Below are 23,872 nucleotides of genomic sequence, written 5' to 3'. Positions count from 1 at the left end.
GGTTTGGGGGCTGTACTCTCGCAAGACCGGGGGGGTGAACTGCGTCCTGTATGCTTTATCAGCCGGAAGCTACTGCCTCATGAGGCTGCCTATTCCACCATAGAGAATGAATGTATGGCCATCCGATGGGCCATCAACTCCCTCAGATACTACCTGTTGGGTCGCCGGTTCACCTTGTACACGGACCACGCTCCCTTGCAATGGCTTGCGCGACATAAGGACACCAACCAGAGAGTGCTCCGCTGGTTCCTCTCCCTCCAGCCTTTTGAATTCCTCACGTTACACAAACCGGCCAGGTTTCAGCTGGTGGCTGACTACCTGTCTAGTTGTGCTTCCCGGCCCGAACGGCCTGGGACTGGGGTGGGGATGTGTGGGGATGCGCCTCGGAGCCCGCAGGGGGTGATGGGTGCACCTGTGGTCGGGGGCCCTGAGAGCCAAGGCAACGGGCCAGCCCCTTCTTGCTCGGCTGTCAAAGGCACAGAGCGTGAAGGAACGCGAGCCGCCGTTCGGAGACGCAGCGTTTCACCGCTGCACTCACCTGTTAGGACACCCGATCCCAAAGGGGGGGGACGAAGGCGCAGGCACTCCATGGAGGCGGGGGTTCGACCAGCCCTTCAGCATGGCGTGCCCCGCGGCAGCCCCGGAGCCGGTTGCAGCTGGAAGGCGCCCAGAGCCCGCCCATATCCGACACAATCACGATCACGTGATCGCCTCAAACGTTCCCCAGGACTCCGGAAGCAAGGATTGGATCATGCTGGCATGCCAGCCTTTAAGGGAGGCGGGACAATACCTCAGCGGCCAATGGGATATAAGCCAGACAGGGCTGATGGCGATTGGTGGGGGCTTGAAACTAAGGAAGCCTATAAAAGTGCGCCAAAAGAAACTGACGGGAGTCTCTCTTTTTACAGGAAAGAGAAGAGGACGAGGAACGAAGACCAAAGTGGTGGGCCTATCCGGACACCACGAGATAGGACAAGGTTGGGGACTGCCTCAATCTACTCTGAAAGGGCCAAACACTGGTGAAGGAAACCAGAGGACTATTTTCTTTGTTTATGCTAAGGACCCTTTCCCCATTAGAATAAATATTGTTTCAGCATCCGCTTGTCTCGTGGAGTCTCATTATCACACAGTCTATCATATATTGGGGTTTTCTTTATGAATAACATACTTGAAAGTCTCCCTGCAAAATCCAGAGAAAGCACATTGGCCCAGGAACCAGGCACTTCCCATATGCACCCATCATCACCAAAGGTTTCACCTCCGCCTCTCCCTCTATGGACCCCTGACCCACCTTTTTCTTGCAGAATCACTGGAAGTAGGGCCAACAAAAGTGGCTATACAAGAACACTTAAACTACTTTCAGCTTGTTATGATATGATATGATAGGTTATTTATAACACGCTAAGTACCCCAGAGGTTTCTAAGTGCAGAACTGGGGATCAAACCTGTATTGCTCCGTGTCGTCTTGCTTCCAAGGCGAGCACGTTGCCCCTGAGCTATCCTCCCGAGACTGTTGGGCTGTCCATCTGATTTTCTCTGCCTCTCTCTGGCTGACATGTTGCGGGTCAGATTTTTGGCTGCAGTGGATATTTCACTACCCCCGCTGCATATCTCACCCCCTTTTTGGCTGCCTTGGTTGTCTATCTGGTTGTGGGGCGGCATGTATTCCTTTACGCTCTGAGTGATTTAGGTGAAAATGTAGGCTTCAGCCACCTAACACACCCCCCTATCTCTGCGTCTGTGTCTACTTGTCCTGTTGCTGGAAAGATATGGGACAGATCAGGAAAATGTGTCCCTTCTTCCTGGAGGGGGGGTGGCACTACCTTTGAGGCTAGGGAGGTTAGCCCGCTAAGGAAGACCCTCCGTAGGGGTTTGGGAAAGCGGGAGCTCACTTGGATTGACAGCCCTCTAGGGGATAAGGACTCCCCTTTTTATAAGGAACTCACTATGAAAGGTACATTCTCTGCATATATAAGAATAGAAAGGACTGATCAGTCAGTATTCAAAACATACGAACATTGCACCCATCTCCTTTGCTGAAGGTAATGCTGGAATCACGTCGAACTCAGCAGCTGATGGATGTTAACACAGCACCTTTAAATATGGCAGCCAGAATAAAGAGAAAAGGAAACGGGAATGGAGAGAGAGAAATCCTACTCACAGGCCGGCCTCTGACATGAGAACATCTTGGAGGGGTGGAGTTGCGCTACAATGCAGAGCCAGCGGTAGCGCCGAGGAATGAGAGAGAGAAGGAAATGTGCCGCAAGGCCAGCCCTGAGAAGGACAAGATTGCTGAGACGGAGTAGGAGATGGAGGAAAAACTGTTGCACCTGGTGGCGTGACTATGCTGCAGTCGTGGTGGGCCTGGGGCCTGCGTACAGATGCTGAGCCAAGGGTAGAAGAGTGGAAGAATGTTGAAACTGCCATGAAGGGCAGAAACAGCAAAGCAAGATGAAGAACGGGACGAACGGTCAGGTCCCTGGTAAGATACCACCCTGCTGGAGCACATCCGAGAATATAAAGGTAGCAGGGTTGCGAACTGAACAAGACAAGAGGAGAGAATTAAGAGCAAGGGGAGTGATAACACACATGGGTCAGTCTGACCAACAGAGAGAGAAGGACAAGGAGAGTTACGCGAGACCCAGAAACCTGAGTGTTGGACATGGCCAGAAGCCCAAGATAGAATCACTAAAGTTAAGCCAACCAGAAGACAAAGAGGTCCAATGAGACGTAGCGGGATAGGTAACACTGTGTATTATAGGAAAAGAAGGGAACCCGGAGGGTTCAATCAGTCTAACCAAGACAGAAAAGTCATGGAAGCAAAGTGACGAAGGCCGTGTAAAAAGTCTAAGGGGATCATCCCTCCCCTTAAAGGATTTCAGATATTTAACTATTATAAAGACGTACAACTGTTCCTATGATATGATAGGTTATTTATAACACGCTTAATACCCAGAGGTTTCTAAGCTTGGACCCGGGGATCGAACCTGTGCTGCTCCGTGTCGCCTTGCTTCCAAGACGAGCACTTAAGAGCATGAAGAGAGGCCTGAGAACTGTAATTCCATGAACTATCCAGAACATATACTTTGGATGGATCCAAATACCATTTGTCCGGAAGAAGCATGGGCTGACGGCTACGCTTCTGGCTGATTTGTATGTTGTTCTTTTTCTAAAGTTGTCGGGCCAGATAGTGGATAGGTTTTGACTGAGGACTAGATTGGTGGTTTTGACGGAAGACGAGCAACATTAGTTTTACTTTATAGGCACAGAAATGTCCTCTTAGTAATAGGGACAGTCAGGAATGATCCCCCTTTTAGTTAAATAAACAGCCTTGAACCATGTCCTCGAGTCTGTCTCCTCCTTCTAGTCCGCCACAGATCCTAGCATGTCATAGTTCACTTTTCTGGCTGGCTGTACCCAACGTTATGTTTGGGTCCGAATGTTTTATTACCCCCGCCACCCCCACTTTCGGGAATCTTTACCTTGTGTTCTATTTACAATAAGCTTCTAGGGAAGCGTGATTGATGTCGCCCCACTACCTGGCTGTTATTTCACAGGTCAGATTTTAGGCTCGGCTTCATATGTAAATTCCCCTGTTAAGGTGGCTTGCTCTGGATGGGGTGCAAGTATATGGAACTGTATGTTTAATGACCCCCTTCTCTTAAATTGCAAGGGGTAGATTTTAGGCTGGGCATAGCAAGTGTCATTCCTGCCTCCCTCTCTCCGGCTGTCATGCCGCAGCTCAGGTTTAGGCTGTGTGCATATTTCACTCCCCTGCCTGGACACCTTGCCCTGGGATGGATAAAGTCTAAAGTGTTGTGTGTTTAATGTCTCCCTCTCTCTGGCTCTCTAGCATTACATTTCAAGCTGGGGAATGGATAACAAGTTTAATTCCTGCCTCCCTCTCCCTGGCTGTCAAGCTGCAGTTCGGGTTTTAGGCTGCGTGCATATTTCACTCCCCTGCCTGCCTGGCTGGCTGGCTGGCTGCCGGGCCCGTCCAGGGCGTGGCAGCTGCTGGGACGGGCCAGGACGCTCCCGCTCACTGAGCTGGTGGAGCTCCCGGGCTCGCAGACTGGAGAGGGAGCCGGGGGCGGTGTGAACGCCTGAGCACCGAGCGGAGGAGGAGCGCCTGGCACACTCACACACACACGGTGTGGAGCACGGCGGAGGCACGTCCTCCCCCCAGCGCGCTCAGACATGGGGCTGGAGAAGGAGAAGTCCGACGCCCGCATCTTCATGGACGAGGACGAGTTCAACCGATCGGCGGCCCCCATGCTGTCCGCCCGAGAGAAGGGCGAGGAGTCCGCGGACCGGGACCCCCAGGGGCTCAACTCGCATCTGCAGGTGAGCTGATGGCGGGGATTGGGGGAGGCAGGTAACGTGGGGGCTATGGATGACCTCGGCAAGGTGAGGAGGTGCAAAGGGGGGGGGAATGCAACGCAGGGAAAGTGGAGAGAGGGGCAACAACGCAGACGTGTGAAAGTTGAGGTACAGGGAAAGTGGGCGAAGGTAACGTAGGCAGAAAGGGGAAAAGAAAGATTGGAGAAGGGTAGTTTACAGCAGAAGAAGGGCTACACATTGAAGGAACGGTGCGTAAAGGAACATGACAACAGCAGACGGACGGGGGATAGAATATTTGGAAAGCGTGGGGGGACATATGAGGACTGGAGGGGAAGGCGGTGTGCTTCCCAACTAGTTGCTCAGCAGGTGAGGATGACGCTGGAGAAGTGTGGGCACGTTTTTGGGATACAAACAATGCCAGCTCCAGTTGGGAGATGGTAGTCCATTCCGTTTTAAAATGTTGCATTCCGGGTTGTGTAATCTTCCCTATTAACCCCCAGACTACAGCTCCCAGAATGCAAAGTTAAGATCAATGCTGGAGTGGTATCTCCCAACTGGAATAGGCCAGGTTGGCATGTATTGGGTTAGAGGGAGAAAGAAGACCAATCGAAAAATCAGGTGGGAGTGTCAGTCGTATTTGAAGATAAGTGGGAGGGGGTGGTCAAAGAGTTCCTATGGCTAGTGACTGGCAACACACCTGGGTATGAATTCTGGTATGAACCCATTTGCCAGCTCTTTTCAAAGTTCTTAGTCTGTAATACCTAAGGATAGGCTTGCTGGGCCAGGTGAGTGTGGCCCAGCCCAGCAAAGCTATCTGCCGGTCCTCCCCCACCTCTGCCCACGGCAATATGCCATATGCCTACACTACCTGGCACTTTCATGACACTACCCCTTTTTCCTGTTTTCTGCATACTACAGCGGCCCACATTACACAGCTTTGAACTGCTTGGCATCTCCAATGACTCATGTCTCACTCACCAGTGGCCTTTTCTGTGCCTACATCCAATAATGGGTTTCAGGATATGTCACTCGCCATTGGTCGCCTTCTGTGGTTAAATCCTAGATTGGCTATGAGGATGTGTCACTCAGCATTGGCCTTCTTCTGAGGTTAAATCCTAGACTGGCTTTGTAGATGTCACGCAGCACTGGAATTCTTCTGTAGTTAAATCCTAGATTGGCTATGAGGATGTGTCACTCAGCATTGGCCTTGTTCTATGACTTAAATCCTACATTGGCTTTGAGGCTGTCACTCGGCATTGACAACCTTCTGATGTTCAGTCCTATGGCTATGAGGATGTCACTCCGCCTTGGCATTCTTCTGAGGTTACTTCCTACATTGTCTTTGAGGGTGTCTCTTTTCATTTGTTATCTTCTATGGTGAAATTGTAGATTGCCTTTGAGGATGTGCCATTCGTCATCAGTGCTCTTCTGTGGTGAAATCCTAGATTGGCTATGAGGATGTGTCACTCAGCATTGGCCTTGTTCTATGGTTTAAATCCTACATTGGCTTCGAGGATGTCACTCAGCATTGACAACCTTCTGATGTTTAGTCCTCTGGCTATGAGGGTGTGTCACTCAGCATTGGCTTTGTTCAATGGCTTAAATCCTACATTGGCTTTGAGGTTGTGTCACTCAGCTTTGGCCCTCTTCAGAGGTACTGGAATTGTTCTTAAGTTAGATCCTGGATTGGTTTTGAGGATGTCACTCTGCCTTGGCATTCTTCTAAGGTTACATCCTACATTGCTTTTGAGGATGTCACTTATCATTGGTTAACTTCTACGGTGAATTTGTAGATGGCCTTTGAGGATGTGCCATTCTCCATTGGTGCTCTTCTGTGGTAAAATACTAGATTGGCTATGAGGATGTGTCACTCAGCATTGGCTTTGTTCTATGGCTTAAATCCTACATTGGCTTTGAGGTTGTCACTCGGCATTGACAACCTTCTGATGTTTAGTCCTATGGCTATGAGGATGTGTCACTCAGTATTGCCCTTTTTCTGTGGGTTAAATCCTACATTGGCTTTGAGGTTGTGTCACTCAGCGTTGACCCTCTTCAGAGGTACTGGAATTGTTCTTCAGTTAGATCCTAGATTGGTTTCGAGGTCGTCACTTACCATTGGTTATCTTCTATGGTGAAATTGTAGATGGCTTTTGAGGATATGCCATTCGTCATTGGTGCTCTTCTGTGGTTAAATCCTAGATTGGTCTCAGGAAGTGTTACTTGACATTGCAATTCTCCTGTTATTAAATCCTAGATTGGCTTTGAGGATGTGATCGGTGAGCCCTCCACCACGCACAGCTTTGATAAGGTGTGGATCTGCAGCCATGCGCTCTTCGAGGTCAGCAAGTACCTGATCTACAAGCTACTGACCCTACTCCTGGCCATCCCGCTCGCTTTCCTGGCAGGCCTCGTCTTTGCAGTGCTCAGCTGTCTGCACATCTGGTGAGTATATGCACTTTGAATCCGGTACCCACGAGTGCGGATGCACCACATCCCACTTGTATCTATGATACCAATTGTTATCGGTACCACCAGGACGCTAGCTTCAAATATTGTCTAGGCTCACCCCTCTACCTTGTTATGACTGGGACTCCACAACAGCATATAGATAGGCCCCTACAACAATGAGAGCTGTCACATAGCTCCAGGCATAAGCTCTTGCATCTGGCATGGGGCTCCACAACAGCATATAGGCCCTACAACACTGAGTGGTGTCAGGATAAGCTCTTGCATCTGACATGGGGCAGGGCTGCACTCCACAAGTTCGATTCCTGGAATGGCTGCATAAATCTATCTGAGAACAATAAAATGAGTACCAAAAAATTGGATGATGTCAGCTAATAATAGAGTACTTAGAAGTGGGTGTAATAAAGCATTGAGCTCCATTTAAAAACGTGGTATTAATATTTAGCCTTTCCCAATTGTTGAATTGCACCTCTTAAATCACTTAAACCCAGCCCTCCTGGATAAGAAGCAGGGTAGAGCTAGTACAGTGAAAGAAAGGGTAAAGCTGGAGACTGAAGTAGGTCTGCGGTGCTAAGAATAGTCTGGTGAATGACTACAGAAACTTGGTGTATTATTGTGACATATTTTATTGGGTTTGTGTTCCGCAGACATGGGCCATTTCATAGTTAAATGCACATGGGCAGAGTCAGCACATGGAGATAGTCGCCAGATTCCTGTTCTGTAAACCTTTGCACATGGACACAGGTGCCAGATTTATGTTCTGTAAACATCTGCACATTGCGCATTGACAGTCACCAGACCCCTGTTCTGTAAACATCTGCACATTGTGCATGGACACAGTTCCCAGATCCCTGTTCTGTAAACATCTGCACTTCGCAAACGGACAGAGTCGCCAGATCCCTATTCTGTAAACATCTGCACATTGCGCATGGACACAGTTACAGTATCCCTGTTCTGTAAACATCTGCACATTGTGCATGGACACAGTTCCCAGATCCCTGTTCTGTAAACATCTGCACTTCGCAAACGGACAGAGTCGCCAGATCCCTATTCTGTAAACATCTGCACATTGCGCATGGACACAGTTGCAGTATCCCTGTTCTGTATACATATGCACATTGTGCATGGATACAGTTGCTAGATTCCTGTTCTGTGAACATTTGCACATTGCACATGGACAGAGTCACGAGATCCCTGTTCTGTAAACATCTACACATTCTTGCCTGAAATGTGGATGACATACATTGTGGGGAAGCCAGATGCTGAGCTGCAACGACTAAGCGCAAGTCTATTGACATTGCTACAGAGAGCCTGAGAGTGGAGCATACTAGTGTTAATATGGAATAGTGGCCTGGGTACAGGGTTTAGTTCCACAGTGAGGTATTGCCCATACTCTACATGCACCTCAATTTAATCACCACTGGACACTGGGATCCGGGGTGCACTGCCCTACAGAGATCTCTGGCGGTTTCCTGGTGAGCCTCTGCACCATGGGCCTGTTTTGGATGGGTACCCTAGTTTAATACACCTCTTAACCTCTCTCACATGCACCCACGCTCCTCATGCCACAAATCCCTCTGAACTGCAGAATTTGTTATAAAGCTTCCACTATGTTATTTCTCACTTTTAACAAATGTTACATGTCAGTTTATGTTTAACTACCTTTTAATCCATACATGGGGGCAATTGTGCTTCAAAACTCACTATTTGGACCCATTTGTTTTCCAACATTGCCTGGTGTAATATGGGGCTACCATGATCAATATTTCCAAGGCCACTTTTGGTTCTCATTCCACCCCAGATTGGGCTGTATATTGGCTTTGCAGTCGTCCAGTGTGAACTTGCTAGAATTATTCTCGGGGTCGCTGAGCGGCAGCTCTGTAAAGTTGCATTTACACAACAAAGTCCATCCACTGGGATGGAATTTGCAGGAGTGTGGTGTGTGAGAACGGCGGAGGCGAAATTATAATGATGTGTTATTTATATAGCGCCTTAATCCAAAGCACTTTACAGAGCACATATTTGCATACAATATCACCCAACCAAAATTGGTACTCCTTTATCGGCCTCGGAAGGATGAAAGGCTGAGTTGGCCTTGCCGGGATTCAAACCTGCGACCTACAGATCGCCCTCAGATCGCAGCAGCGAGCGCTCAACCCGCTGAGCTATAGTCCTCCATATTTCCAGAACACACGTGGCTCTTAAAATAAAGTGAACCAGCCAAGCTTTCACCATTCAATTCGTGAAGCGATTGTCGAGTCCTATTTTTCTTTGCATTCTGGGACATATAGTCCTGTATTTGCCATTATAAATTCAGTACTGCGAGTCCCAGAATGCAAAGGGGGAAAAAAAGGACAGGAGCAGCATCTCCCAAATGGAATGGGCACTTCTGTATGGGTCTGCGTTCTGTCTTCACATCAGCCATTCAAGTGTCAGTCCTACAGGGATATCACAATAGGCCCATGGGAATTGACAGGGGCGTCATGTTGTTACTGCCTTGTCTGCTACTCTCTTGTTCCCCGGGCCTTTGATGGTAAGAATCCAAGTGTGATATATTTTTTTACAGGCCCCTTCGCTCCATGAACAGACCCATTGATCATCGGTTCAGGGATTGCCACTCTGACGAACCAACCTTTGGCTTGTGCTGAAGTTCTGGAAAACCTACAGGAGCAACTGGTCCTCTTCTGGCCAGTATCCTTTAGGGGGGGCCAGCTTTTGAATTTCCTTGGGGGGGGGGGGCTGTCAGTGGCCAGATTGTAGGGTAGTTGCATTGTAAATATAGGGACAGTTGGCTGAGATTGCTTTTCCAGGGGGATGCCCGGGCCCCAGAGCACCCGCGTGCTCGTCGCCCTGATGCTGCTGGAAGTTTCTGTTCTCTTCCTTGCAAAAGTATAGATGATTCTGGAAGTGCCTGGCCTTATCCCCACGAAGCCTAATTTTTGAAGGATCCACATTTACCAAGTACTAAGAGGCCATCCCCAGTGGAATACACTGCATGGTGCAACAACTATTATGCACTCGGATAGTCCCTCCACCAAAAACACATTCAGAAGAAAAACCATGAAGCCTTACTCCATCACTAGGTTGTTGGATAGCAGGAGATAGCTGAAGGCCACAGGGGTGGGTGAGGTAACCTGGAAGAGGGTCACAATCTAAGAGGTGCCACAGAGACGTTCTGGGGTAGTTTAGCCAGACAGTATATGTCTAATACTCACAACCAGCAACATATCTAAGTGAGGCTCAGGTTCTGGTGGGTAGAGTAAACCTTTGATCTCGCTGGGTTTGATAAATGATGCTTCTTTGAGCCAGGCAATAGCAGCAACTGCTAATGTATGGGGTATTCTAGGGAGTTGCTATGTACTGAACATTTCCTAGTTCTTGTTATCATTGTTGGAATCTTGTATGAATAATAGAGAATTGGGCCCATTTAATCATTTTTATCTTGCAAATGGCCAGCCACAATCTATACCTTTGGTATGATACATAGGCAACAAGAAGACTCGCCCACACATATAATTCCGGCATTTATCTCAAGGAATCCCAGATTGTTCAACCATCCATGCTATTTTGGAGAGGGTATGTTCTTCGCTGGGTACATTGATAGTCTAAATGACACAGAACAAACCCAATAAAAAAACGACTTTGTGCCAGGAAGACCAGAAAATGCACGGGGTGAGGGGTGTTTTGACAGCATGATCTGGATCAGTACATGGAATCTTGTCATAACCGCATCCGCATTCACCTGGAAAAGGTTGCAGTAAAATTAAAAAATATCTTCAGACAGTTACTGCTTCCATACCCCATTTGCTACCATTAAAGAGTAATATTTAGAATATTAAGAATTTCAATGCAGCAGCCGACTTTGGGGATCCACATTGTTCTGCTGGCACCTATGTTAACCCCCCCCCCTCCCCACCGAGCACTGAATGAAATGTTGGTGTTTTCATCCAGCTGGACCCTTGTCATCATCTGCAGTGCACTGAAACGTGCCCCACTGCACTGTGGGCAGCTCTCACGATAGACATAGAAAAATGACTACTTGTTACTCACCACACCGAAATGGTCGAAGATGCAGAGATAATGACCCTGGAGATGTTGGTGGTATAAGATTCCGAATTCAGCCTTCCATCCCAGCTCCCCTGAGTACTATACTCCGGCTTCCTCAAAGAGGGGCTCTTTTCCACAATGTACCTCTCTGCTGTTTCAGTCAGAACAGACAGAGGTGTCAATTGAGTAAAAGAGCGGGGGGGACACACACCGCCAATACCAATGCTGCAAAAGAATACCAAGATATTAGACAGTGTTGACTTATACAAGTGAGTAGAACAGTTGAAATACTTGGACAACTACCTAGATAGATATTGGAGTGGAGTGGAGTTTCCCCAGGTTGATCTACAAAGAATGACACAAATGAGTGGAATTGAACTAAATCAGTATCGGTTCCCACTGTAGCTATAGAATTGATAAACAACTGACCTGAGTAAAGATAAATGGAGTAAGAGGAGTCCAGTGTACTGAAGACAATGACAGGAGAAAATAACAAACAGGGAAGTTAGTATAGGTAAGTAACCCCGAACGGCACGAGGGACGCACTAGTGCCGGGTTGGTGCAGTTCAGGAGGGCGTTCATATGCACTTAAGAGCAATCTCACAGAAAAGTCACTCAATGTCCCAGAATCCAACAGACAATAGGTATGTACCTGAGTACACGAGTATAGTTGAATAGCTGTTGAGATGATCCGGATAGTAGACAGCAAAATTGAAGTGCAGAGCGGCAACCAGGAAAGAACCGCAAGACACAGAAGAGAGGCGTATCCAATAGCGTTCCGAGTCCAATAACCAAACGAGCACGACAGGAATGAAGGAGGAGACGAGGCAGTCCAAAATTCAGGCAAAGGGTCAAAACCAGGAGTTCAGATAAGGAATTGTGTAGGAAGACACGAAGAGGAAACGGACGAAACCGCGAGTAGCTGGTAACGCTAATTAGCAGCAATGAGCCCCTTGGAAAGATGGTGGTTTTATAGTCGTAAGAGGGGTGTGGCTTGGCTTGTTGTATGTCTTCCACGTACAAGACGTGTCATGTGACCTGGAATGCGTCGACGTTTGTACAGACGCCATGGTAGCTTGTACCTGGACCATAGAGGAGCCTGTAAAGAAGTTGTATTCGGCAAGGATGCCAGCGGGGAAGTCTGAAGTGTAACACTACTCCCTCATAGTCAAGCATTAGGCCTTGTGCTTGACACGGTTGATATCCTTTTTTTTTTTTCTCTATGTTTAGAAAACGGATCGCTCTGGCAAGAAATATTTTTTTTCTGCATCCTTCATGCTTCCAGCCTATGCTAAACGTAGTAAAGTGTTATATTTGTAGTACTCAGGCATCTGCAGGTAATTTAACTGCTCACGCTAGATGGATGGGGTCAAAGAAGGGAATGCATGCCTTGTTGCTGCAATAATCCTTCTCAGTTCCCAAATTCCACTACAAGTTTGTGTTTGGTTTTGAGAGCCCCCAACACACTTAAAGGCATAGTCTAGTAAAAATGTTTATTTCAAAAATAGATAGCCCACATTAAAAAAAAAATACTAGCATCCTCCGTTTTAAAACTTCCTATGTAAAATTTTGAGATATTTAAGCTCAAAAGCAAGCACAAGGGCGCCGCCATTTTGTGAAATGGAGGCCCTCCTGTGCTGGCTTTTGCGGCACTAATGAAGGAAAAGCCAGCCAGCTGTAGTAAATAAAGTCTACCGCTGGGTGGCTTTCCCTTCATTAGTGCCGGGACTCGGAGGACGCGGACCGGAGACCAGAGCAGGAAAGCTGCAGCTGAATCTCGGTAAGTGCTATTTATTTATTTTTACAAAAAATAAGCACTAGCTGCGTTTTTTTTTCTAAGTTTTCCGGGCTGGAGGAGCCCGGAAAACTTAGAAATAAAACTGCAGCTTTAAAAACGTTGTATTTGTTTGCGGTCGCTTTTGAAGCGACCGCAAACATAAATACAACGTTATTGTGTTGGAAAACACTGCGGTTTTAAAACCGCAGCGTTTTCCAACACAACCGTGTTGTGTCTGCCTGAATCTGCTTTACCATTTGGGGCTCTCGGGCTCCCCACGGGGAGCCTGAGAGCCCCAAATGGAAAAGAAGATTCAGGCAGACAACGTAGCATTTCCCATTTGGGGCTCTCGGGCTCCCCACGGGGAGCCCGAGAGCCCCAAATGGGAAATCAGCTGCAGGTAGAAACACTACGCGGCATGTAAACACAACCGCGTGTGTTTCTGCCTGCTGTGGCTTTCACTTTGGGTCTCCGGTGCTCCGCACCGGAGACCCAAAGTGATAGCCACAGCAGGCAGAAACACACGCGGTTGTGTTGGAAAATGCTGCGGTTTTTCTTTCCAAGTTTCTCAGGCTCCTCCGAGCCGGAGGAGCCTGAGAAACTTGGAACGAAAAACCGCAGCGTTTTCCAACACAATAACGTTGTATTTATGTTTGCGGTCGCTTCAAAAGCGACCGCAAACATAAATACGTTTTTAAAGCTGCGGTTTTATTTCTAAGTTTTCCGGGCTCCTCCAGCCCGGAAAACTTAGAAAAAAAAACGCAGCTAGTGCTTATTTTTTGTAAAAAAAATAAATAGCACTTACCGAGATACAGCTGCAGCTTTCCTGCTCTGGTCTCCGGTCCGTGTCCTCCGAGTCCCGGCACTAATGAAGGGAAAGCCACCCAGCGGTAGACTTTGTTTACTACAGCTGGCTGGATTTTCCTTCATTAGTGCCGCAAAAGCAAAAGCCAGCACAGGAGGGCCTCCATTTCACAAAATGGCGGCGCCCCTGTGCTTGCTTTTTCGAATTTTGAGCTTGAATAGCTCAAAATTTTACATAGGAAGTTTTAAAACGGAGGATGCTAGTATTTTTTTTTTTAATGTGGCCTATCTATTTTTGAAATAAAAATTTTTACTAGACCATCCCTTTAACAATATTCAAGCGTCAATAAATTCAACTTTATTTCGGTTAATAACCATAAAAGCACAGAACAGTGCAAAAACACTGAATTGCCAAAAATGACAACCTCATTCCCGAACAAATTAAAATGTATATATATTATCATAAAAACAATAAATACATTAAGATAATCGTAAAACATTGGTCCTTTAAAACAACAAAAAATATCTTCACTCAAGTTGCTGAGGGTTTTCTCTCTGCTCTGCCATTGCCATATTCAAGAGTCACTACATTATTAGATGGGCTACCTTGAGATATTTGTAGCAGCCTTTTTTTCTCCAATGGTTTGTGAAGAAATGAGTAATTGTAATGGGTTATTTAAATGATGCTTAATACCCAGAGGTTTCTGAGCGCGGACCCGGGGCTCGAACCTGGGTTGCTCCGTGTCAGCACGTTGTCCCGGAGCTATCCTCCCGAGAGTAGCTAAAGGCGTAAGCTATCCCCATGTCTGGTAGCACTTACTACTGGACATGGTATTTGGAAAGAACAATTCCTGCAGGAGGTGTAACTGGAACGGACTCTTGTAAGAATTTGTATTCAAAAAGACAAGATAACATAAAGGTTAAATTCGCACCCATTCACGCTTTTTTGTGCGGCGACGACAAAGCGTCACCCTGAGTTGCAGAGAAAATAGAATGGGGGTGGTTTAGAGGCACATTATACTGAATATTTAGAAGAGTCAACACATTTGGAATAAAGCAGAGGGAAGGCATCTGTGTTCTACAGTTGAGTTCTTCAACCTTTGGCTTTTCAGACGTTTTGCAATATGCCTCCAAAGACCCCTCAACTTTGACTATGCTGGTTAGAGCTGATGGGAGTTGTAGTCCAAAACATCTGGAGGGCCAAATGTTGCAGACCACTGGTTCTAGAGTAAATACTGCCCGGCTGGATCCGTGCGACGGAGAGGGCGAGAGATGAGCAGAACAGACACATAGGAGGGAGAAGGATTTAACTGGCAAAGGAATGGTATTTTCTGTAAAAAAAAAAAAATTAAATCTCCCTTCGCTTCATTTGTGACTGCCCATAAAGTTATGATTTTGAGAGTGCTCGCCAAATTTTGCGTTGGCCCTCCTTGATATGTGTGTCATGGTAACGGTGTGCCTAGCATACATCTGTTTTACAGGTATAATTTCCTTGTGAATGGCAAATAAGTACCTTCATAAATCGACTGTTTCTAATGCAAACTTAAAAAGTTGTTTTTTTTTCGGGCTGAAGTGTCACTTCGCCTGCCCCTTGGTGCTTTAGAAACGGCACAGCGGTAGAAGTTGCGACAAAGTTAGACTGAGCCCTGAATTATGTTCTACAATAAAGCAACAGTGGAAAATAAAAACCCTGCCATGGAAAATAAGGAAACGTGGATAAAAATGAGATCCTGTGAGAGTCGCGCAGCTTTCCATGGAAACATATCTCTATGGAGAATTTAACACTTGCAAAATTTTGATCAATCAAGTTGAAATCTGTCAAATAATATTAATATGCTTTGGAAATATGCCTAGGGCACCTGCTTCCAAAAAGAGAACATTTTATTTATAGCAAGGACATGTCTTACTTTCTGAAATAAATCTTTGAAATCGTTAGTAAAAAACATATCCACTGAAATTGGATCGCCTGCAAGCCTTTTCGGCTAAGGTGAAAGGTAGAGCCAGGGTTAGAGACTGAGGAAAGGGACAACAGAGGTTTGTCATCGGTAAGAAGTTCTGAGGAGCCCCTCCCTGTGAGGCTAGGGAGTTGAGCCCACTCCGCAATACCCTCCCTTAGGTTAGAGTGGTGTAGCACAACATTTGGGGGCCCCCTGCAAGCCATGCTGAGGGGGCCCCCCCTGCCTTTCAGCTCAGAAAGAAATCACAGGCCACGCCACACTCTTGTCCTGCCTTGATTACCACGTTTGCGCAATACACACAAACGTGCTGCTGCAGTGGTACGCCACCCACTGCACTAGGAGAAAGATATAAATATGTGTTTTTAATGCATTATACAGCACATTTCCAGAGAAAAGTTGGCTAAAATGTCAGAGCGTTATGCAATTGTTTTGTAGGGTAACACCAATCCAAAATCAAATACATGCCAGTCACCAACAGTGCACAGAAACATTAATACTTTAATGTGATGCTTTGCTATTAAGAATGCCATGCCACAATGAAAACATGTCCAACTGGCTGCACAATATAGCCCAGTCTAGACACATAATAACATATTAAAGTAAAGCATGCCAGGCCACATTTAGACATACCTAGACTGGTTGCACCAAAATGTTGGTTGATGCAATCACTTAATGATGTTTTTTTTATCACAGATGCCCAGAAAAATATACCTTTTGCATCTAACCCTCTGTAATAGGCCTGTAGCAGCCTATCGCAGCTCTCCAGTTTTTATTTGGGATGTTGGGGACAATTGCTTGACTGTTTCGGTCTATGGGAGATTTAGAATTTTATTTAGAGTACAAACATTCTTCTAGGCAAAGGATTATTCAAAATCTTGAATATGCAACTGCACAGAAAATCTATAATTTGATCTCCAGATTACCAGTTGATTTAATTCTGTAGATTAATTCTTGTGATGCACTGAATGCCGCTGGTGGGTAGGCTTACTGAACCTTAGGAGATTGGGTTGAGGCGGAGTGAGATGAGGAGGGAGTTTGACTGCTTAGCGATGGGATAAGGGAAGGACCTTGCTGCACTGGTCATAGTCTTCGAATCTGGTTGCGTAGAACTCCAGTATCTGTTGATCGAAGGGTACTGCAATGGGTGGGGGAGTGAGCGTATAAAGAAGGAAGCCTGGGCCTAGTTCATGCGACGGACCATGTGTTACGCAAGTAGCCTTACATCCAGGATATTTCTGCAATGCGTAGCAAATAGAGAGCCAGTAAGGCCCGTGAAATGTGCTACGTACAGTCGAGGTGACAAAGAACAGTATAATGCCATAACTAGCCATTTCAAGAAAAAAAGACAGTAGTATTTTTGTATGTGTCTGCTTCGGAACATAGACTCTGGAACGGCCTTCTGCTAAGGATCAAAAAAACCTCGGAATACCTTAACTTTCATCTTGCCCTCGAAACTAGGATCTTCTAATACAATGGACTGCCCCATCCCATGAGCTCCTTGTTATTCTGGATCCTCCAGTGTTAGGAGTCCACACCGGCGGTGAATGCATAAATCATCCAATTATCGGCAATCCCAAAACGGTTGCCCTTTTAGCCCTAAATGACATTGCTGTGCATAAGATACTGAGTGGGCAATCTCAGTCACTGTTCAGTACCTGCCAGATCTGATCACATAACAGGAATGGACAGTAAATAATCTTTGGTACTGTGATGGATCTGATGATGTTATCACTCCTTTCACAGGCATAGCCTCTCTCCCTGTGGCCAGGGGAAGGAAGAAGCTACCAGAACCTGACCCTGGGGGTGGCTATTTGAGGGAGGACCACATGGAAGGGAGGTGATCTTCAGGGGGTTGGAAAGACATCATCAGAGGAAACATGGTATCCCAGCTTTCCTTTCACTGACGCTCCCTTAATCCCTCATGTCTTTATGACGTATTGTAATAACTTCTTACAATGTTCCACGAAGGGTACTGACAAAACCTTTAAGAATTCACAATTCAATAAAACAGGAAATACTGAGACGAAGAAGAACATTTCCGGAAAGAAAGATGACTCTGATGAACCGAAGTGAGCAGTCTAGTGTTCTGACCAATCTGATTGGTAAAGGGAGTCGTTTGAAACCAATGTGGGAGTTCAAAGACAGTACAGCTGACAGGCAAGGGAGAATTCCACTGGGTAGCTGCTACCAGGCTGTCAGCTGGATAGTCGAGCACAGACGCCAGATGAAAACAAAGAATTCTCCCCAGCACGGGCTGGGAACCTAGAGAGTGGAGAGAAAGGCAAGGCAGCGGCACAGAGGGAAGGGATGGTAGAGGCTGGATGGTAGACACATACATTACTCTCTGCCTCCTTCATGTCTGTCTAGTCTGTGCCTTTTATGTGCACTGTGTAGCCTACGGACAGGTAGCACATTATAAATAAATCCCTGAGGCCACCAGAAACACAGAGTGGGACATGAGGTAGTGGAGAAGCTTTTTACCAGTGAGGGAAGCTGGAGCTTCGGGCAGACACCTTTCTGCCACTAGGCAGAGCCGCCCGCATCACGAAGAAAAGCCGAAAGTGAAGAAGGACCAGAGAAAGGTCAGGGAAGCAAGGAAAGACATCACAACAATGTTGGTCTGAGAACATATTCCCTACCGAAGTGGGAAGCAAAAACCCACAGCTTGAATTCTTCATAGTCCCAGTACTTGAGGAAGTTGGAAGTACAAATACACAAGAGTTAATAACATTGAAAGATTGTAACGCTCACCTTGTTTCCACGGGGACACCTCACGATGAGCCGGGATGCTCTTCGGGACCTCTCACCTTTCCTGGAGTTCGGGCTGTCGAGGATTGGCTCTAGAAGAAAGGAAGTGAAGTTTAACTGCTGTCCCTTCCTTGCGACCCACCTCCCGGGTTCCCCATGCAGTTCCCCAGGGGCCGGCTCTCACCTTGATTTCTATAAGGATGCGCTCTCCGTCCTGCCGCACCGGGCAGGGGCGCGTCGTTAAAGGAACCGTTCCACCGAGTTTCTTCACTGACGAGGGCCGGAGTTCAGACCGGCTGCAACTCCTACTTCTCAGGTAAGTCTTTAAAGGTGAAAGCAATGTCTTTATCAGGGCTTGCACTAAGTAACATTTTCCCTTCTTCTTGCAGATGCTGGAAGCTGCGATGGAAGCCGGGGCCAAGTCCAAGAAGGTAAGATGGCACGCCAAGCGGCACAGAGAGCGTCCTTGCAAATGGTGAACCTGTGCTATTGTTTATCTTGCAGGTCGAGAAGAACTGAAGATGAATGGTTCTCAGGAATCGAAGGGACGAAAGATGCCTTGGAGGTGATGATCTTCCTGACGGACTGGCAAGTAGTTCACAAGATGTTCTGTTATTTTCCTGTTACCTTCTAGTGATGAAACGGGAGAGAGTCGATGAGCGTTGGAGGACTTCTATTGCAGAAGGATGCTGCTGAGCAAGCAAGGATAGCGATGGTTCTAGCCTCTTCTCGCCCCAGAAGGTCAGGATGCAGAGCAAGACCTGGTGAACTTCACGCTGCAAGAGCAGAATAACGCGAAGCGCGTGCCTCTGATCGGGCGTGGTTTAAATAGCCAGGTGATATCCCAGGTGCCTTCGGGGCGGGCCCCGCCCTGGATGCTAGACCGCTGAATGCAGTTCCCCAGTATTCCTCATGGGGGCGGCCATGCTTATCCATTGCCCATTGAAACCCAGTCCCATCATGTGCCTCCGATGCCAACAGCACCAGGACTGGCTCCAAGGAATCCGAGGGGAACCGAATAAGGTCTTTAGGGCCCCGTGAACCCTTTGTGGGGATGAGGTCGTGACAGCACTCCCCCCTAAGATCCCTCTCAAAGTGCCTCTCCGACCTGGTCCTGGTTTGGAGGGAAACGCTGGATGGAAACGCTGGAGTAAGCGCGGGGCATGGATGTGCTCACTGGGTTTCCACGTTCTATCCTGGGGTCCATATTCTTTCCAATCTACTAGGCAATAGTCTAAACCTCAGATATTTAGAGTCCAAAATGTACTTTACCTCGTATTCCGGTTCTCCCTGAATGGTGATCGGCTCAGGTGGGGTAGTTACACGGGTACCCGGCTTGACTGGTTTCAGGAGAGATACATGGAATACTGGGTGTATTCGCATGTGGGCTGGCAGTGTCCGTTTTACAGCTGCTGGGTTAATTATGGTTTCCACTGGATATGGTCCCAAGAACCGTGGGCGAAATGTTCGCATTCCTTTTATTGGTATATGCTTGGAGGCAAGCCACACCATATCTCCCACCTGATATACGGGGGCCTTGGAGCGAAGCTGGTCCGCACATCTTTTCTGGCGTGCCTTAGCTTGTTGCAGGTGTTTTTGAGCTTTTAAGAAGGCCTGAGTGATGGGTGTTTGCAGGTTCTCGACAGCCGGCATTTCCAGGATTGTGGGGATGTCTAATGCGTGGGTGTCTTCCATATACTGTAAAAAATGGCGTTTGTCCCGTACTGCTATGCAGCGAATTATTATAAGCGTACTCAGCGATCCATAAAAGTTCCTTCCAATCTCCTTCACCTTGATGAAGCATGCAGCGCAGGTACTGCTCGAGAGTCTGATTCGTTCTCTCAGTTTGGCCATCGGTCTGAGGGTGGTGACTAGTGGACAGACGGATGTCTATCTGTGCCAATGAGCAGCATTTCTTCCAGAAGGTGGACACAAATTGCGTCCCACGGTCTGATATTAGAACTGAAGGGAATCCATGCAGGCGCACTATGTGTTCCAGGAAGACTTTGGCGAGGCCGGATGCAGTCAGTAGGCCTTTGAATGGTAACAAATTAGCCATCTTAGAAAATAGATCCACGATCACCTGGATGGTATTGTAGCCTTGACATGGAGGAAGATCGGTGATGAAATCTAGTGACTGGGTGTGCCATGGAGCTGGCGGAATGTCCAACGGCTGCAGGAGCCCGGCGGGTCTTTGCTTGACAGATTTATTTTGGGCACAGATACCGCAAGATGACACAAATTCAATTACATCCTTACGCCCAGTTGGCCACCAGTAGTTCCTTTTTATCTTGGCCAAGGTTTTGGCGATTCCTGGATGGCCTTCAATGAGGGAGTCTCATACTACTCGGAGAGCCTGTCCTTGCAATTCCTTCACTGGTACGAATAGCCGGTTTCAGTAATATGGTAGTTGATTCTTGATACAGTAATGCTCCCCTCTGGAGCCCCACTCTTGTAGCTGTTCCTGGGGGAAAACCTGCCGAATTTCATATTGAAGCTCACTTTGGGTCATGGTGGTTGTGATGCCTAGGACTCTATTCTCTGGGATAATGGCCACCGGCTCCGGTGGCATGTGTGCCATTTCGTCTGTGCCCATGTGTGAGAGTGCGTCAGCTTTGCCGTTTTTAACCCCGGGTCTGTATGTAATCACAAAATCATATTCTATGAAGAAAAGGGCACAGCGCAGCTGCCGTGACGATTGAGCCATCGCCCCCTTTAGATGCTGGAGGTTTTTGTGGTCTGTTATCACGGTGATGTGTGCCTGGCCCCCAGCAGGTAGTATCGCCAGGCCTTGAAGGCAGCTTTAATGCCCAATAACTCTTTATCTGTGATGGCGTAATTGAGCTCTGCTGGCGTGAATTTTCGTGACCAAAAGGCCACAAGATGCAGTTGGCCTGTTAGTGGGTCTTTTTGGGACAAAACCACCCCCATTGCCAGACTAGACGCATCAGTTTCCACAATGTAAGGAACGTCTGGACGTGGGTGTCGCAAAATGGGGACAGTGGTGAACCTTGTCTTGAGTTCTTGAAATGCTCTTTCAGCTTCTTCAGTCCAGTTAAACGTCTTGTTGCATTTTCTGAGCAATGAAGTAATCGGGTGTACGATTTGGGAGAATCCAGGGATGAATCGACAGTAGAAATTCGCAAATCCCAACATGCTCTGGACTCCTTTGATTGAAGTGGGGGCTGGCCAATTGAGGACTGCATCCACCTTATGAGTGTCTATTCGTATGTCTTTGGGGGACAGGATAAAGCCCAGGAACTCCACTTCCGTGACATGGAAAAGCACTTTTCCAGCTTGGCGTAAAGATGGTGTTCTCGAAGTTTGGTCAGGACTGCCCGTACGTATCCAATGGGCTCTTGCTCAGATGTTGAATACACCAGGATATCGTCGATGTATACAAGAGCGCAGACGTCGATGAGTTCTCGAAGGACGTCGTTCATAAAATATTGGAACGCAGCGGGGGCGTTGCATAGACCGAATGGCATTACTTGGTACTCGAACAAGCCGTACTTAGTACGGAATGCCGCCTTCCACTCATCGCCTTTTTTGATGCGCACCAGATGATAGACCTCTCTCAGATCCAGTTTGGTATAGATCCGGGCTTCTTTAACCTGGTCCAGTAACTCTGGGACCAAAGGAAATGGGTAGCGATTTTTGATGGTTACTTGGTTTAATGCACGATAGTCAATGCACGTTCTCAAATCGCCTTCTTTTTTGGGTACGAAGAATAACGTCGCTGCAGCCGATGACTTGGACGGGCTGATGAAACCGTTGGCCAGGTACTGCTTCAGGTACTGCTTCAGGTACGTTTTCAGGTGCTGATTTTCGGGCTCAGTGAGTGCGTAAATGTGCCCACATGGAATCTGGGCTCCTGGTAGCAGATTGATTTGGCAGTTGTAGGGTCTGTGGGGGGGCAACGTGTTTGCTTGCTCCTTCTGGAAAACATCTTGGAAATCTTGGTAATGAACCGGCAGGGTCACGACCCCTCCGAGAGCATGGGTCATTCCCTCCCAAACCGGAGCACTTGCGTGTTTCGCTTTTTGCCCATTCAGGGAACAGGTGTGTGTGTGCAGCTATGGGCAAAAACCAATTCGCGAGCTCGCCACTTGATGTGTGGATTATGAGCAACCACAACCATGGCATTCGAAGGATCAGCAGAAATTGGGCGGCTTTGATCAGATCAAAGGCAATGATTTTGCGGTGCCCATCTTCGCACAGGAGGGTGAGTTCAGTGGTGCACTCCGACACAGGGCCCTAGGCAATTTCAGTACCATCCACGGTGGTTACTGTCTCTGCGGTTGGCTTGGGACAAAGGACTAGCCCCATCTTTGCTGCAAGGTCTTGATCGGTGTAATTCCCCACCGCTCCGCTGTCGATGTAGGCTTCCAGTGAATGCATGTCGGACGGCTGTTGATGGGGAATTGGGATCACAGGTAGCGCAAAATGGGAGGTCTGAAACTGGATTTCTTCGCTCGACAATTGGACCCCTACAGTTGCCGGGCTTGGTTGTTTCCCGATTCCTCATTAGGGGTTACTTTATCCGTGGCTCCGACGGTTCTTCTGGGTGGTTTAACTGGGCATTCCCTTAGGAAATTACCCGCTTTTCCACAATACAGGCACAAGTACAACTCCCTTCTTTTATGTCGGTCAGCCTTGGTTAGAGGCGGCCTGACTCCTCCTATCTGCATGGGTTCGCTAGTCCCGTCGGGACACCGCTGCGTTTGATCTTTGGGTCGTAAGAATAAGGGGCACAAATCCGGTTTTCCACGATCGTTCTTCCTATCTTGCAATCGGCGATCCAACTGGACCACCAAACTAATGAACTCGGCACAATCCCGGGGTGGGTCCACCCACTTGGGCCAAAACGTCCTTTAGCTCCCCACGAAGACCCCGGTGAAACAATGTGGTCCGTCTGTCCTCAGGCCAGTCTGCCTCGACCACCAGTCTATTGAAGGTTGCGATGTAGGTCAGCAGATCATGGCTCCCTTGACGAAGGGACAAATGTTTGTTGTCTAGAGCCTGCCCATGGTAGCGTCAGGCGAAGAGTTTCTCCAGCTCCCGCTGAAACCCATCAAAGTCTTGTAACAGAGGGTTGTTTCGGCTAATGAACAGTACTGACCAGTCTGCCGCACTCCCACTAAGGTAAGATAGCACGAACGCCACACGTGATTGGTCCATGGGAAACGCCCCAGGCCTGCACAGAAAGTGGAGGCGACATTGGTTCATGAAGGTAGCGTAACGGCGGGGGTCTCCCGAAAACCATTCTGGAAGAGCCAGAGGCACTGCCCCAGGGAGGTTGATCTGAACTGGATTGCTTGCGGTGGCTGAGGTGGACTGATTGATTCTGGGCAACAGAGCTTTTCCTGCTTGCGACTGGAGGAGTTGCCTCCCGAGTCCATCCGTCCTCTCCTTGGTCACAATTAACTCCCTTCGCAACGCATTAGTTTCCTGCCATGCAGAATGGACCTCTGAGCGCAACTGCCCCAACAGCTGGGCTAACTGATCTGTTTCCGAAGTTTCCATGCTAGGCACCCAGGTGGATAATTAAGTTATGGGCTTTGCGTTCTGTAACACTCACCTTGTTTCCACGGGGACGCCTCACGATGAGCCGGGATGCTCTTCAGGACCTCTCACCTTTCCTGGAGTTTGGGCTGTCGAGGATCGGCTCTAGAAGACAGGAGGTGAAGTTTAACTGCTGTCCCTTCCTTGCAACCCACCTCCTGGGTTC

At 47.8% G+C, this 23,872-nt stretch overlaps 1 protein-coding gene across 1 annotated transcript in view; it reads left to right on the top strand.

Annotated features, from left to right (window-relative positions):
* The first annotated feature begins 3,886 nt into the window (after nucleotides 1–3,886).
* CAV2 (caveolin 2) overlaps nucleotides 3,887–23,872 on the top strand; it is a 52,778-nt gene continuing 32,792 nt past the window's right edge. Inside the window, exons 1-2 of the mRNA XM_069627929.1 lie at nucleotides 3,887–4,344; nucleotides 6,596–6,783. Coding sequence (XP_069484030.1) covers nucleotides 4,198–4,344; nucleotides 6,596–6,783 — 335 coding nt within the window. The 5' untranslated portion in view covers nucleotides 3,887–4,197. The remainder of the gene's footprint in view (nucleotides 4,345–6,595; nucleotides 6,784–23,872) is intronic.

This window comes from Ambystoma mexicanum, chromosome 12 (assembly GCF_040938575.1).
Source record: "Ambystoma mexicanum isolate Mex_15411 chromosome 12, UKY_AmexF1_1, whole genome shotgun sequence".
NCBI classification, from domain to species: domain Eukaryota; kingdom Metazoa; phylum Chordata; class Amphibia; order Caudata; family Ambystomatidae; genus Ambystoma; species Ambystoma mexicanum.
Note: the sequence above shows the minus strand (reverse complement) of the source record. Positions and strands in the feature narration are given on the sequence as shown.